This window comes from Pollicipes pollicipes, unplaced genomic scaffold, assembly GCF_011947565.3.
Source record: "Pollicipes pollicipes isolate AB1234 unplaced genomic scaffold, Ppol_2.1 Scaffold_7261;HRSCAF=8764_pilon_pilon_pilon, whole genome shotgun sequence".
In the NCBI taxonomy this organism is placed as follows: domain Eukaryota; kingdom Metazoa; phylum Arthropoda; class Thecostraca; order Pollicipedomorpha; family Pollicipedidae; genus Pollicipes; species Pollicipes pollicipes.
Genome location: NW_023597054.1, coordinates 51,862,693 through 51,879,007, shown reverse-complemented (window position 1 = coordinate 51,879,007; position 16,315 = coordinate 51,862,693). Strand labels below are relative to the sequence as shown.

At 48.1% G+C, this 16,315-nt stretch overlaps 1 protein-coding gene across 1 annotated transcript in view; it reads right to left on the bottom strand.

The window, feature by feature from the left end:
- Nucleotides 1–13,555, bottom strand: part of LOC119111593 (alpha-2C adrenergic receptor) — a 113,423-nt gene extending 99,868 nt beyond the window's left edge. The window contains exons 1-2 of the mRNA XM_037235402.1: nt 13,189–13,555; nt 10,052–10,641 (exon numbers count right to left, since the gene is read on the bottom strand). Coding sequence (XP_037091297.1) covers nt 10,052–10,641; nt 13,189–13,555 — 957 coding nt within the window. The remainder of the gene's footprint in view (nt 1–10,051; nt 10,642–13,188) is intronic.
- Between the last annotated feature and the right edge of the window lie 2,760 nt (nt 13,556–16,315).

The window sequence follows — 16,315 nt, the reverse complement described above, 5'->3', positions numbered from 1 at the left end:
ATACACCAAACCTCATGTACAGAATGGCGTGCGTGTCAGAGCGGTATATTCGATGGCCTTGAGATCATCGTCGGTGCACCATACTTTGCGGTGCACCAGGCAATCCCAGGGGCATTACCCAGATGGCGATATGTTCAATAATCAAATAGCTTGCATTCGTAGCAAAACGTATTTGCGGTAAGACAATATTTTGCCGTTGTCAAAACAAGACGAGTGTCAAGCATGACACAAGGCATGGCACAGTCTGTGTGATATTTGCTGTTGTATTTATATATAGCGATCCAGATGACTGTCATGGTAAGTCATCCAGATGACTGTCATGATCCAGATGACCGTCCTTAGCCTTGACCACGCACGATGATAGAAGTTCGTAAGCAGCAAAACGCTCCTTGTGACCTGACTCGAAGCTAAGTCTTATCGTTTACCAGCTGTACGTTTTAGCCACCGGGGCACTCGCCTCCCTGGTTGTAGCAGAAAAGGGAGCAGGCAATACACAATAGCAGCAGGTTGTTTGACTACGGTGAAAACGAAAAATATGCACCTAGCCCCGCCTCACACCTCCTCGCTGCGCTCCTCCCTAATGTATGTCACCCAGTTTAAGCAGGTATCTCGCGAGCTGCCTCGCGGATTTGTTGAACCCCGGCAATTATTGGCAACTTTCTTTTTAAGGGAAAGTGGAGATGACCAATTCGGCGCATGGTAGCCAGACCCCCATCGTGACATAGTCCAAGATCGAGCGTTTCTACCTCTGTTGGGAGTGCAAGTGCGATGCAGGGAAGGCTGAGGGCGATTAGGGCGGGATAAACTTTTTATCAGATTTTGAAATGCAGTGTCGCTATAAGTTTAGAATATCTTCATGTATGATTTCTAGTTGCCATGTTGGACTGGTTTGCAGGCTTCATATTGGATGTGGGGGAGGCGGGTACCCGTTAGTCAGGCTCATTATTTTAATATTTCCATAGTTTTCTAATATGCGATCTGACCTGCCAGCTTAAACTGTCTGATGCACATCGATGGTACAGTTAATTTCTGTCGAAAGGAAAAGGGAACTGAGCACCGCGGTCTCAATATTGCAAAACTTGGCAAGTTATTTTTGTCAAGTGTTTGAAAATTTAAACGGCTAAGTTACGTAAGCAGCTCACTCAAAGTTGGCTTAACAGGAACTGGCTTAAGTTGTGCATTGAGGTGACATTCAGGATCATTTGCGTATAAAATGTATCACAACATGCTCATTTCTGCATGAAATGCATATTACCTAGGTTTCAAACCCCAAGCTTGTCTTGTACTATGCTAGTAAACTTATAAGCTCTCTTCCGCCCTCCCGTGTAATTTTTCGTATGGTAAATGCTATTTTAAAAACATATCATGACACCTCATGAATAAACAGTTTAAGAACACTTTATCACTGTTGCGACCCAAGACTTAGGCATACAACCCATCACGCAACAGTTTTCATCTGAGAAGAATGCCTAACTATTATCAATATTATGCAGAATAAAAAATTTTGACCGAAAAAGCGCAGGCATCGTCTCCTAAAACAGTTTGTTAATTAACTCTCCGTGATAGATGAAGAGCCCTTGAAAGAACCATGTTGACGAAAACAGAATGCTCAATCTACAGGCTGATTCGAAACAAACATGTTTGCTGCTAAACCCGCGAGTTCTGAAGTAAACGGTCCGTGTTTTGCAGTTATATTTAACATTCTAATCTTAAGCTCACATACAAATTAATGTTTGCTTTCCGTTTCGATGAAAGCTTAGGTTTAACGAAATGTATATGATTAAGTCCTGTGAAGTTTCGGAGCATTGTATATCCTGACGTGGAACATAGTACTCTGTCTGTCGGATTACCACCATCACCTACCCGCCACGAGGACGTGACGTGACACATCGGATTACCACCATCACCTACCCGCCACGAGGACGTGACGTGACACATCGGATTACCACCATCACCTACCCGCCACGAGGACGTGACGTGACACATCGGATTACCACCATCACCTACCCGCCACGAGGACGTGACGTGACACATCGGATTACCACCATCACCTACCTGCCACGAGGACGCGCACAGGACACCCCAAAGCCGAGCGTGCATTGATAATACAATGCCCACGTGGGAATGTTTAAGGTCTTGCTTCTAGCAAGTGATTTGGAACACAACATAAATTCACTGTATGGATAACGCTCGTTGAGAAAGTTGTTTTCTTCAAAAACGCGGAGAGACGCAAATCTCTCTCATGCGACAGGCATCTTTCTTTTTGACTGTCATTCACCCTGCGCCGAACTGTTTCTGTGATGGTTCCTATGGGATGTTATCACCACGTAATGGTGCTAGGGTCCCGGGCCATGACATTGCCTCAGGCCATAAGATCATGACTCTCACACATGGAGAAGTGTACGAGTAGCAATATTCCGGCTGCTATCCATTTGCGTAAATGCTTCGTTTCAAGTCATAATTTCACTAGTTGACTCTTTGCTGCATGACAAAATAATGTAAAATTTTCAATGATCTTCACCAAAATCTGCGGACAATTTCAGGCCCGCTAGTACGTTCTTCAGTTTTACAACTATACCATGGACTCCCAAGGTCGATTAGGTTGAGGCCACGTTAGGTCAAAGTAAAACTAGCTAATCGGATATGATTTTATCTACGATTCCGGCTCATATGACATATGAAAGTCATTGAATCGGATGTGTCAGTTACCTTGACCTTCCACATGGGGGCATTTCAGATCGTTTGATCCGATGTTTAGAGGTTGATTCCGCATTACCTCTGATGGTACCGCAATTTGATCCCGTATAGTGTGACTGATTCCGACTGGCATACAGTCAAGACAATCCGTGGATTAGATGAAAAAAGGCATGCACTATACTGCAAGGAAATTACGGCGTCGAATTGCATACAGTGAGCTGCAATTAAGAAAGGACGAGTCGATGATTGCATGCGAGGCAGGAATCATTGTGCAAGCTAGTACCGATAGCTTCACAACTAACTGACCTGATTCAGTACCGATCATCTTTTTGCTCTAGAATGCGTCAGGTTGTTCATCTCTGGGCACTGTGAGGTGAGGTAGATGGGATGGGCTTGTGCGGATATGGTTTGAAAGCTACTCTCGAACCTTGTAGAAGGCCGCTGTTTAGTGCCACCAAGCGCCACGAGTAAGATAAAAGGCGTTTCTGTAAAAGTTTTAGATAAAATCAAATTCAAACTCACGCCTAGATATACCCCAGAACTGCCAGCCATTGTTGGGATCTTGGACAAATTCCAAACATGCATGCCGAGGTTGGCGTTGAAGTCAAAGTGAAATAACGTGTTACCGAAGATATGCAGATGTGTTCTATGCAGGCTAGCCACACATAGCACAGGATCTTGCCAAGGTAGTAAGGATCATACATTTTCCGCCGCCCGTGATAAGAAATGCTCACTGACGATGCTGCGACACTGGTGCTGCCATGACGCTGCTTCGACGGTTTACATTGCGAGACAAATATTTGGCGGAACCGTGACACCACCTTGACAGCAAAGGCATTCTTCATATTGCCCAATTTTGGAGCAATGGCGTGGGGCGAAGGCGGACAGACGCAATAATTACGACCACTGTAATCCTCGCCGGTGAGTGAGACCCACTGCCTCGTAATGTCTTCTGAAATAACTTTGCCATGCTAAACGTATCGCACCCAGTATTTCAGCCTAATGAATTTTCAGCCTTTTTCACATACCTTCTTTATGACCACTTCAAAGCCCTGCCTTTCAAAACTTACGAGAGGTATTGCTTTCGTTCAGACCATGTGGACCGCATTTCGCGTTTGGGAGCCCGATAGCGCATGTTCGTTGAAGAAGTTGCGTCTAAAACGACTTCCCTGTAATACTTTGTTTTATGCTGTCGTGCTACACGGTGATGTGATGCTGTGAATGCACCTACGTCTGATCAGACAAGGTCAAACTAGGTTAAATGCGCCAAACGAGGAAATCTTTACTGGAATAATTTTTACCTACATAACCAGGTGAAGAACTGGTTATCTTAGAGGGAATGTTCCACAGTTTTATGGCGTTCTGAACTGAAATAGCCATCTTGAGAACATTTTGATGCAGTTCACGGATATGCCCTTTTTAAGACCCAAAGCGCTCTGGTTCCTGAGTTACACGCCCGCAAAGTACGAAAAGGCTTATTTATAGCCAACTTCAAAATCGCCTTATGGTTAATGACGCCATAGAAATGTCATTAAATCCCCGTGATATTACAGGCCGTTTTTTTTTTGTTCATGTTTAAAACGGCACGGCCGCTGATACATTCGCGAAGGCGATGATCCTGCACATGTGGTACAGTCCGCGGAAGATGATAGGCTGTCAGTACGATTTTACTGCTGAATGCGTGTCGCGAACACAAGCGTGAGCAATATCGGGTTGTGCGACACTCGTTGTGGAATGGGTCATTTTTCCCTATTTCTAGGCCACAGGTCAATGTTATAAAAAGAACGTCACTGTCTGCAAAAAAGCACGACACCCAAAAAAATGGGCACTCTCCCGAAGTTATAAAAGAGAAGACGCGACGGCAAATCTGTCTTTTTCTCTTGCTGGCGCTTTTCTTCTTATTCTACTAACGTATCTCTTACAGACAGCTCGGTTGGCGCCTTGTGTACCGGAGCGCAGAACCTTGCACGGATTTATGGGTTAGCGAGGCATTATGAAAGTAGGGAAACATTACAGTAATTTTAGGTATATATTTATCTAAGTATTTCACACATGTGGTACGACAAATTAAAATATTGAACAAAAAATCGTGTTTTACAAGAAGAAGCTCTTCAGCCGCATTACCATGAATCCCGTTGGGACTTTTTTCGCGGGGGGGTCACGGTGAAGTCCGGTGTTTTGGCTGAAGATCTCTGCGGAAATTGTGAGAAAACCTGCAATTTGATAGTCCCGCAAACTGTGCAAATGTGAGATCACACTTATTTGACGGAAGAGTATGAATCACGGGCTCGAAATGCGTGTGATCACTGGTTGTGTGTGCCAGTGGCTTGTATTGGTATTGATGTGATGGGGAGTGTGCGTGCGAGGTTTGTTCTTCCGAGAGCGAACATTGTTTTGGTATTCTGCGGCCTACTGACTCCCAATAAAATGTGATATATTAATGCCTGATATATTGATGCCTATTGATAGTGATGCCTGCCTCTACCTTTATGTTTGTGTTTGAACATGACAAGGGAATGCTGGCAAACTGAGAGAAACACTAGCACTTTTATTGCAGAGGTGTACTAAGGCAAGTACTGATACTTCATTATGATTTTGCCAACATTTTTAACCTACTGAGGTATTAGAGCATGTAATTAATCCATTGCATGTCATTATATCAACAATTATTTTGGCAGTACGGGCCGGTGTATCCTGCCCATTAACGGACATGCTCAGTATAGGCTCATATTATATGGCTTTGCAAAATTGTATTTCCCTAAAGAATTCTGAAAATTCTGAAAGCTTTGTTGTTACTGATGCACATTGTACTGTCTTTACAAATATTGTATGCAGGCGAGCATTGCTCCTGAGTAATCAATGTCATTGTCACTGCAACTTGCGTGGCATGCTGGGTGCTGAGAAAGGTGGAAAGGTGTTGCTGTTGGCGTCTTGGACAGCACTTAGTAATATGTTTATCATGAGCCTGGTGTGCACTGGCAGCTTCATCACTTCCTTGCATTTTCCCCATCCAACCATAACTACATACACTCGTCATGTCTCAAGCCTTGTTCAAGGTCAGCATGTTTGCGGCGTCATTTCACCATATGCAAAATGTTCCTGTTATTTTTAAGTAAAGCAGCCTGATGTCTGCAGCATGTTGCATGGCCATGAAAATGAAAGATGTGTTTGCATTTTTCTCACCTGTGTTTTCTGGATTCCCGAAGCAGGTTGAGCAAGTGATGCCACCTATTGGTTGTCTGCTTTGCTGAAAGTCATTCGTATGTTGTGTCATGTGCTTTGGGTCAGTCGTATGTCAGAAGGGAAGTCAATACAAGAGTGCATGCTTCACCCGTGTTTTCATGATGGAGTGTATTATGAAAGCGATAGGGATTGCGGTCGAAAAACCATATTGTTGTTCATTATGTCATGTCACAGTACAGCACCGAGATAGTGTCACAATGAAGCTATTGATCAGTGTCATTACACAATGTACCATATTGGTTGAGCACTCTATGTCAAGCCTATGAGATAGTGGCTTATTATTTATGAATCGCTGGTAAACATTTTTTAACAATGCCGAAGGACTGACTACGGCAAGAATGTCGTTGCACCACAATGGTTATATCAGGGTTAACTATTAATTGTATGACTTATCCTAAGCAAAAAAAAACCTTCTTGGTAGCCCAACCTTACCCATCTTTACCATATCAATAGCAATGCTTTGACAAGCAATGCATGGAAACGTTACAAATTTATTAATCTTCGCATGACACCACATTTCCAGTTACAAACAACAAAGACAATATTACAGATTCATTAATTTTGGCACAACACCCCATTTCCAGTTACAAGCAATAGGGACAGTGACTACTGTACACATCGCATGGTATCAGTGTCAGGACTACAGCACTCCGCGCAACGATGGGTCGACAATAAAGTATTGACATAATCACCAACAGCAAAGCAGCAACAGCAGCAGCACAGCATATCGTGCTTTGATATTAATAATCTGTCATAAAAGCTGGCGATCGCTACGTTGCGCATGTCAAACAGTCCATGAAAGCTTTTCTTACGGCCAGCACCAGGATAAAAAATCCAGAAATAACCCACCCACTAATTCGCCCGTCGACACAGCCCCGCGACGAGAATGGCCGGTTGGCGTTAGCTTTTGTGTGTTTCGAGGTATTCTTTAGGTCTGGCTACCAGATGCTGCCAGGTTTTGCCGCCGTCACAAACCCATTCCATGACGCCATTAAACAATGACGTAATGGAGCCCATTTTTATAAACTTCGAAATTTTGCTACTTAGCGCCGCTTTTGAACTTTGAAAGCTTACCAGTAGTTACAAGGAAGCATTTCCCCTCATAGCTGATGCCTAACTCAATATCTTCAAATGTGGAGCATTCCCTTTAACCAGTATCTGATGCAGATGGCAAGTGCTTCGTTCCTTTAGTACTGGGCAGGTCTGTGCGTACCAGGTTGCACACTTATGGTCTAACCTGACGCACACATTTCATGCTCTATGATGGGGCACTTATCGTATGTTATTCAGCGTACCACGAGCTATACGATATTGCTTTCCTAGTTGTCATTGCATATGACAGGATGCAAATTAGATCTGCTTTCACCAATTTTACGCCGTCAATAAGGTTTCGCTGCCCAAGAACCAGGTGCACTTATGTTCGGTGGCACTAATTTGATGAAGTTTAGCGCGAGCTGTAATATACAGCTTGTTTACGTAGCCCTGGTGTACTTGGTTTCGCGACAGCAAGACGACTGCGGGACCTTCCTTGTCCGGCGAAGGAGAAAATGCACCCACCCGGGAGCGGTTTTAAGTGAATATTTCGTCATATCTAGTGACTCACCCGGTGTATGCGAGATACTAAGACAAGAGGGAATTGCACAAATTAATTGTGCGCAGTGACACGACACTTGTGACGTGTCACTGCTCCAAGCTTTGTAACGTCTGCCAAGCTCTTTAAGGTCGGTGTGCACGTTATCCACTTGCCCGATGGTTCTGAACATATGAAATGGTTATATGAAGCACGTCATCAATGCTCGTAGCTTGTGTTATCATCACCCAAGGTCAGGATTACATGGGCTTACACACTAAAAGCTTCATCTCATCAGTCTTCTGTCCCGTTATAGCATAAACTACATCACAACATGAAGCCACATTCCAACATGAAGTCACATTTCAACATGAAGCCACATCAGAACATGAAGCCACATCATAACATAAAGCCACTTCACAGCATGAAGCTACCGTCGCTTCTCGTGCACGGCACGATATTCGCCAGTTATAGGATGCGGTAGCCCGGACAAAAGTTTTCACAATATCCAGTGACAGACAGTTTTGATGCCCGGTGTTGATGGAGTGCTTTCTATAGCCAACCAGCGCCGCACCGGTGTCATAACCGAACCACATAACCCGACAAGCTGACGATATCAGACTTAATCACGTGTCTAATTATCGATGCATCCCAACACTAAGGGCTCAAAAAGGCAGTTGCAACATTTTGACGACCACTGTTTGGCCATTGATACCTTAATTCCGCGGCACGCATGCACCGGTGGTGATCTAGGGCTCATTGCCCGATTTCCCTGGAGCAACATCACCATTTGAAAATGTGATTCGTTATCGGATTAATGAAAGCGTGGTCTTGCATTAAGAGCAGGTGTATAATGTTCAAATTATGAGTGAGAAACAGTGCGAGGGACGGTGTATTGCTGTTGGCAGGCTACCGTGTGTCGTTCATTTGCACCACGAAACTGATAGGGAGGGAGTATCTTTAGCCACCTTCAGCGGATCTTCAGTAGTCCTAGAGAAGGAGTATCTTTATTCACCTTGAGCGGATCTTCTATAGTCCTATGGAGGGATTATCTTTATCCACCTTAAGCGGATCTTCGATAGTCCTAGGAAAGGAGTATCTTTATCCACCTTAAGCGGATCCTCTATAGTCCTAAGGCTCGATAACCGTGCCTTGGTGATCCGGGAGCCAGAACAGTTGGCGAGAATTATATGCAAGAGGTGAGATCTTTTATCACTTGCTGTACCATAGGTACTATTTCAAGGTTGGAACTTTCCCTTCGTTAGGCCTTATCACTCCGATATGGTTGACACAGATGATATGTGCACGCCTGCATGATTTGCCTGCACCCAAGGTAAAAGTGGGTCGTGTGGCTGATGGGGGTCATGATGGGATAATGCCTGCTCACAAATAGTGTGGATACATGCATTAATCACCAAAGAAAGCAGCCGTCTTCGATAACTTAGGCTTCTCAACCGTATGTCTCAAATGTCAGCGGTATGATTCGCCCGGGCTTTTCCCCTGGAGCGACACATTGCTCGTTAACTGAGGTAGAGAGTCTCGTCACCATTATCTGACGAGCGTTGTTCCAGGACGGATCGCCGCAGGGGGTTTATCCAGGGGCGCCGTTACGATTCATGATAAGGCGTAGAACGTATTGTGGACCTAGTTCCAGCCCTATTGCCAGCAATTACGCACTGCGAACGGGCTACAGATGCAAAAACGTTTATACATACAGTTCGTGATGCATCAATGGGCCACCAATGTTGGTTTGCTCCGGTGCCGAAAACCATTGTCCCAGCTGCCATTGAGGCAGTTGCTGCATTGTACATACCCATTCAATTATCCACTGACTTCCTCACCAGATTGCTTTTGTTGGGCGCGACATGTCACCACCCATGGTACTGAAGTTTATGTAGAGCTAATATAAATTTCCTGATTATCCGGTTGCATAATCATATCCAACAACGCCTTGGTGAAAAGCTCCACTTGACTCTGACGGAATGGCAAATCCTCCCCCCCCCCCCTGACTGGGCTCTGACCATACCGTCTCCCACAGCGCGGACGGGTCCCGCCACCGGTGGCAGGCTGACCTTCGGGTGACGAGCGGCGTCACCCACCTCACCTCTGCGGGTGACGAGCGGCGTCACCTACCTCACCTCTGCGGGTGACGAGCGGCGGCACTCACCTCACCTTTTCGGGTGACGAGCGGCGTCACCTACCTCACCTCTGCGGGTGACGAGCGGCGGCACTCACCTCACCTTTTCGGGTGACGAGCGGCGTCACCTACCTCACCTCTGCGGGTGACGAGCGGCGGCACTCACCTCACCTTTTCGGGTGACGAGCGGCGTCACCCACCTCATCTCTGCGGGTGACGAGCGGCGTCACTTACCTCACCTTTTCGGGTGACGAGCGGCGTCACCCACCACACCTCTGCGGCTGACGAGCGGCGGCACTCACCTCACCTTTTTGGGTGACGAGCGGCGGCACTCACCTCACCTTTTCGGGTGACGAGCGGCGTCACCTACCTCACCTCTGCGGGTGACGAGCGGCGTCACTCACCTCACACTTGGGGAACTCGCTTTGGACGCGCTTCTTCCTCCAGCCGAGCAGCGGCGGGATGCAGATGAGCGCGCTGAAGAGCCAAACGAAGGCGATCATCAGGATGGCGCGCCGCGGCGTGCGGCTCTTCAGGTAGTCAACCGCCTGTGTAATCGACCAGTACCGGTCCAGGCTGATGAGGCAGATGTTGTTGATGGAGCTGGTGCAGGCCAGCACGTCGATGGCGGCGTGCAGGCTGCACCAGAGCTCGCCGAACAGCCAGTAGCCCATCAGCTCCTGCGCCAGCGAGAACGGCATGATGATCAGGCCCACCATGAAGTCCGCCACGGCCAGCGAGGCGATGAACCAGTTCTGGATGCCCTTCAGCGCTTTCTCTGTGGCGATGGCGATGATCACCAGCATGTTGCCCACCACCACCACCACCATGATGAGCGTCACCACGATCGACGTCAGCACAATGCGCAGCGTCGAGTAGCCGGACGGGTACAGCGAGTCGCCCCATGGGTACAGCATGAGCGTGCCGTTGGTGTCGTTCTGCGCCTCGCCGCCGCCGTTCGCCGGCGTGGTGTTGGCCTCCATCGCGGCGCCGCCTGCGAGCCGCCCGGGCGCCGACGGTCGTGTGCGGGCCGGGCCGCGTCGGGGCCGACGGCGCGGCGGCGCGCCGACTCGACCTCCGCCGGTGCGAGGACGGCAGGGCCGCGTCTGTTTACGGATCCGGCCGGCCGGGGTCGGCAGCAGCGCTGCGGTCGGATCAGAGGTCCGGTATCACGGCCGCTCGCTGCCGGCCGGCCGCCGGACCCGGACGGCGGGGTACGCGCGGGTTCGCGACGAGCTCGCAAGGAGAGATCGTTTTAAACTTTAGAGATGTTATGAATGTCATCGTCACGCACAGGAGAAGCGTTTTGTTTGAGCGCTTTGGAGGGGCGACGCCGAGGGCTCGACATTGTCAATTCCCCTTCTACCCTCACTACACCCAAAAGATGTGACTCAACGCATTTGAGCAACTTTTGTTTGTTCCGCGGTAACTGTTTGGTATTGTTTTGTATCATTTGTAACATAACAAAAACTTTAAAAGAACAGTAGATTATAGTGGCATAGAAATCAGGTCTATGAAATAACTGACAAGCAGGGCAGGCATCGTGTTATGTTTAATATTTACCCTTAGTTTTGTATGTTCTACGGTAAGAAATAGGTGGGCTAAGCCAACATTTCAGGGAAGGGGTACCCACAACGGAATACCAGTCGACATTCCCTATGATGCCACACTATTTACCACGCTCTGCTTGGATGTCACCTCTCGTGCAATCAGACAGACGAAGCAGCTAAATGAGCTTTAGAGTTTGCTGCATATGAATGCGACGAGAAGTGTTCGAGTGGAAGAAGTTAATAGCTGATTTGTGTATTGACAAATGGCGAACTAATAAAAAGTGTATAGAACTATTGAAGAAAAGTGGCCAATAACTCGCGAGCCATTATGCCTCGGAAGGTTGTCAATAATGTGATAGGACGACGCCAATTTCAATCTGCCGTACTTGGTTGAGTACGGCAGTTGGTAGAGCGCTGTCCACCCCGGCCAAGGTGGGGCAGGCATCTGGAGTCACGTCACGAACCAACCTTAGGGGGCTCGTCATTGTCCGCCATTTGGTAGGTGGTCGTGATAGCCTGGCTGAGACAGAGGTGGCAGTGATGGCCATGCTGAGACAGAGGTGGCTGCGGTGGCCAGGCTGAGACAGAGGTGGCAGTGATGGCCATGCTGAGACAGAGGTGGCAGTGGTGGCCAGGCTGAGACAGAGGTGGCAGTGATGGCCAGGCTGAGACAGAGGTGGCAGTGATGGCCAGGCTGAGACGGAGGTGGCAGTGATGGCCAGGCTGAGACAGAGGTGGCTGCGGTGGCCAGGCTGAGACAGAGGTGGCTGCGGTGGCCAGGCCGAGACAGAGGTGGCAGTGATGGCCAGGCTGAGACAGAGGTGGCTGCGGTGGCCAGGCTGAGACAGAGGTGGCTGCGGTGGCCAGGCTGAGACAGAGGTGGCTGCGGTGGCCAGGCTGAGACAGAGGTGGCAGTGGTGGCCAGGCTGAGACAGAGGTGGCTGCGGTGGCCAGGCTGAGACAGAGGTGGCAGTGGTGGCCATGCTGAGACAGAGGTGGCAGTGGTGGCCAGGCTGAGACAGAGGTGGCAGTGGTGGCCATGCTGAGACAGAGGTGGCTGCGGTGGCCAGGCTGAGACAGAGGTGGCCGTGCCACGGCGGCACGCGAGCACGTTGAGACGTCCCGGCAGCAATCGTCCACGCAGGTGGTATTGCTCTGTTGAGGGTAGAGTGGTGCTGCCTTAATTGTCCGGGAGCAGCGACTGATCCGAGAGCTTCTGTTCATGATATTCAGTCAAATGTCTAGTCAGCAAAACTGGCAAACTCTCAACGCAGATCAGTACACCTTCATAGCATCCTAAAAAAAACATTCCAACCGCCTCGATGGCGTGGGTTCTTTCGACTACCTAAATGCAGAGCATGGTATGCACACAATGTGGTCGTACCGCTTAAACTGCACCAGTTGGAACTGTGGGGTATACATGATGGTCGCTTTGCCGTGCATGTTTCATCTGCGTACGTCTGGATGCCTCTCTCCGGATGTCCTTGTACTCGCTGATATATAGGTTGTGCAGTGCTGAGCTTGACTGAATCTGTCGAAAAAATTTACACCATGTGCCCACATCTAATCCCACTTGATCAAAAAAGTGAGAGGAAACAATCCTATATATGTGGTTAGTACTGTAGGGTCATCCCCGAAATGACATTCAGTCCCGGGGGCTATTCGTGAACCAGTGTCATGTTGCATGCCGAGGGTGGTAGAAAAAGTAGAAGACAAAAACACATGCCGGCATGACAAGGTCAAACCAGCGAAAATAAAATCTAGTGATTGGTATTAGGGCACACTGGTGCGGGGATGCACGAGAGGTGTCGGCGCCCCTTCCAGTGACGTTTCGACACAGATATAAGCATGCCATGTATAGACTCCGTTGGGGAGTCCTCACAACGTTAGGTGCCACGATATGTAAGGTTACCTTTACCAAACGTTGTTTACCGCCTATGCTTGAGGGGCTACACGAGTTGTACTAGCGGTGCTTGGCAAGTAAGCGGTACTGGTCGGCCACCAGCTGTCCTCTCCTCTGGTTCTCTCCAGCTGTCCTCTCCTCTGGCCCTCTCCAGCTGTCCTCTCCTCTGGTCCTGGCCCGGTCTGGCGGTACTGGCCGACCACCAGCTGTCCTCTCCTCTGGTCCTCTCCAGCTGTCCTCTCCTCCGGTCCTGGCCCGGTCTGGCGGTACTGGCCGACCACCAGCTGTCCTCTCCTCCGGTCCTCTCCAGCTGTCCTCTCCTCCGGTCCTGGCCCGGTCTGGCGCCCGCTCGTGAGCGCGGCCAGCGACCCGTGTTTGCCTGCGATGCGGATCCCCTGCGCCAGTACGGATCCCATACGGATCCCCTGCGCAGTCAGTGTCTGCATGTGGTGCATGCCCCGGAGCTGGCGATCACTCTGAGCCGTTTTGACGCCCGATGTGTGACAAACGTTTGTTTACCAGGACCGAATGGTAGGGGGAGGGGGCAGGGCAGGAGCTATGACGAGAGGCATGCCCGGTGGTAGCTGGCCGCAGAGATGCGATAGGCTGGTGAGCATGTTGATGCCATGAAATTCGCAAATCTGCTAGTCAGGTAATAAAGGTTGCGAGCCACATATGTTAGTATTATCTTTGTGCCTGCAATTTCATTTCCGAGTTTCTATGAACACGGCTGACCTTGTTTTTCATTTACGTAGGGTAATGCATATCAGAAATGATGTGCGCTGATCAACTCGTGTGTACACAGCTACACAGTGTACACACAACACAATTACACAGCTACACAGTGTACACACAACACAGCTACACAGCTACACAGTGTGCACACAACACAGCTACACAGCTACGCAGCTACACAGTGTACACACAACACAGCTGCACAGTGTACACAGCTACACAGTGTACACATGACAACAGAGCTTCTAATTTTACACTAGACAAAAACGGTATAATAACGCATTAGCAGTGTTCTACTCATTCGCACCGTGTCAGGTGTCTCTGAAGCGTTCGTACACCCCCATTTCTTTCAATATGAGTGGTCAGCACGTCACTGTATTCGGCGACGAAAGAAAAAAATGTGGCCGTAGTTGCCCTTTGTTTTCTTCAGTTACCAACCCGAGCTCCCGTGCGGTGCGACACAAGCGTGATCACCCGCACCTCAGGACTCGGGCTGTCAACCGAGTGGCCGGGACTAGCACTTCTGCGTGGGTCGTGCTGGTCCGGTTTGAAACTTCGGTGCCGGCATCGAGGTAATGCCGGCCCGGACTGACAGAGAAGCGCGTCCAGAGAAGGACGGATCACGAAGAGCAATAAACACTGCGCTGTCAGGTTGCACAAGTAGTATATTAGCGATATTGTTTGTTTATTTGTTTGAGGCGTTTCGGCCTGTTCGGACCATTTCACGCCTGGATGATGTTATTTCAAATTGGTGTAATTATGCATGTTAAGAAAAGGATTATTTATTGACATTTACAAAGCCTGAAGCAAACCGGTAAGTCTGAGAAAGTGAAAGACAATGTTAAGCAGTTCAGGATGGTCATCGCCAAGGACGTTTTTTAAAGAAAACTCTATATTTTGATTACGACAAAAGGCCTGCATATATTTGCGGTGCTGTTGATATTTTGTGCACTCAACAACATGTTTAACAGAAAGTGGATGATCGCACGGCTGACAGTGAGGATGAGGTTGACTTAAGTATATGTAACTATGTGTGAGTGTAGTGAGTCCCATTCGTAGACGGGCCAGCACCTTCTCCTTCAGTCGGTCTTTACGATGCGTTGATAGCCAAGGGGTAATGTCTGGTTTGATACCATGAAGTGTTGAGTTCTGGTAGTGTCGGTCCATCGTTGTTGCCAAAAATGTTTTGTCATTGTGCGAATGGAATGTTTTGTAGATGCATGATCAACAGGGATCTCCATGATGTGTGGGTCTGTCAAAGCTTCCTTGGCTAGTTGGTCAGCCCGTTCATTGCCCATGACGCCTGTATGTCCTGGAATCCATAGAAATTTGATATTCATATCCTCTGTGTGTAATATATGATAGAGATCGACGATTTTAACAAGGAGGTGGTGTGTGAAGTCTGGGTCAATAACAGATTGCACAGCTGTCTTTGAATCCGAACAAATCACTATTGTCTTCGTTGTATGGGTGTGTTGTTGAATGTGTTGCAATGCAAGGAAAAGAGCAAATAATTCAGCTAAATATACTGAGGTGTAATCTGGCAACCGAAAATTTGTATGGTAATGCTCAGTGCAAATAACTGCACATCCGGTGTGGTTATTGGCCTTGGAGCCATCGGTGTAAATAAAGCTGTTATTTTGATTTTTGAAAATAAGACGATTAAATGTTTGTTGAGCATAACTTGTTGTGAAAATGCGTTTGGGATCATCAAAAAGAAAAAAACTTTCCGAGGGGTCAACTGCCATGGTGGTACTATTAAAGCAGGTGGCACGGAAGAAGGCGGTAAAGTAAACTGAAGAGTGGTACAGTAGACAGTGGTTCGAGATGCTATTGTAAGTCCTGAGCGACGTTCTGCCGGTCCTACGTAGTTATGGTGAATGTGAGGTAAGATATGTATGGATTCAAATGCTGGGTGACTGGGATTTTGTCGCATTTTTGTTATGTTTCTCAATGTGTGTTCCATTCGTCGGAGGGCAAGAGGCATAACGTGAGCGTCCAGTTCAAGCGCTGAAATCGGGGAAGTACGCAGAGCTCCTTGGGCAACTCGCAAAAACATATTTTGTATGGTAGACAGTGGTTTGAGAGTGTGTTGGCTGCCTCCTGCATATACCACGGAGCCATATTCAATGATGGGAAGAACTAAGGATTTGTATAGACGTAATAACGATTGGCGGTCGGCACCGTATCTTGACCCAGAAATGCATCTAAAGAAATTTGGTCGTTTTAGGCATTTGGAGCGAACATGCTCCACGTGCTGTCGCATCGATAATCTGGGGTCAAGTACGATGCCAAGAAATTTGAAAGACGAAACGAAAGGAATGTAATGTCCATCTAGTCGAAGCCGAAAATTGGGAGTACCACGCATATTTTTGCTGAAAATCATAACTGCAGATTTGGGAGCGGAGAAACGGAACCCGTATCGCTCTGACCACTGCTGCACCTTGTTTAGGGCGGCTTGGAGCCGTGACAGCGAATGG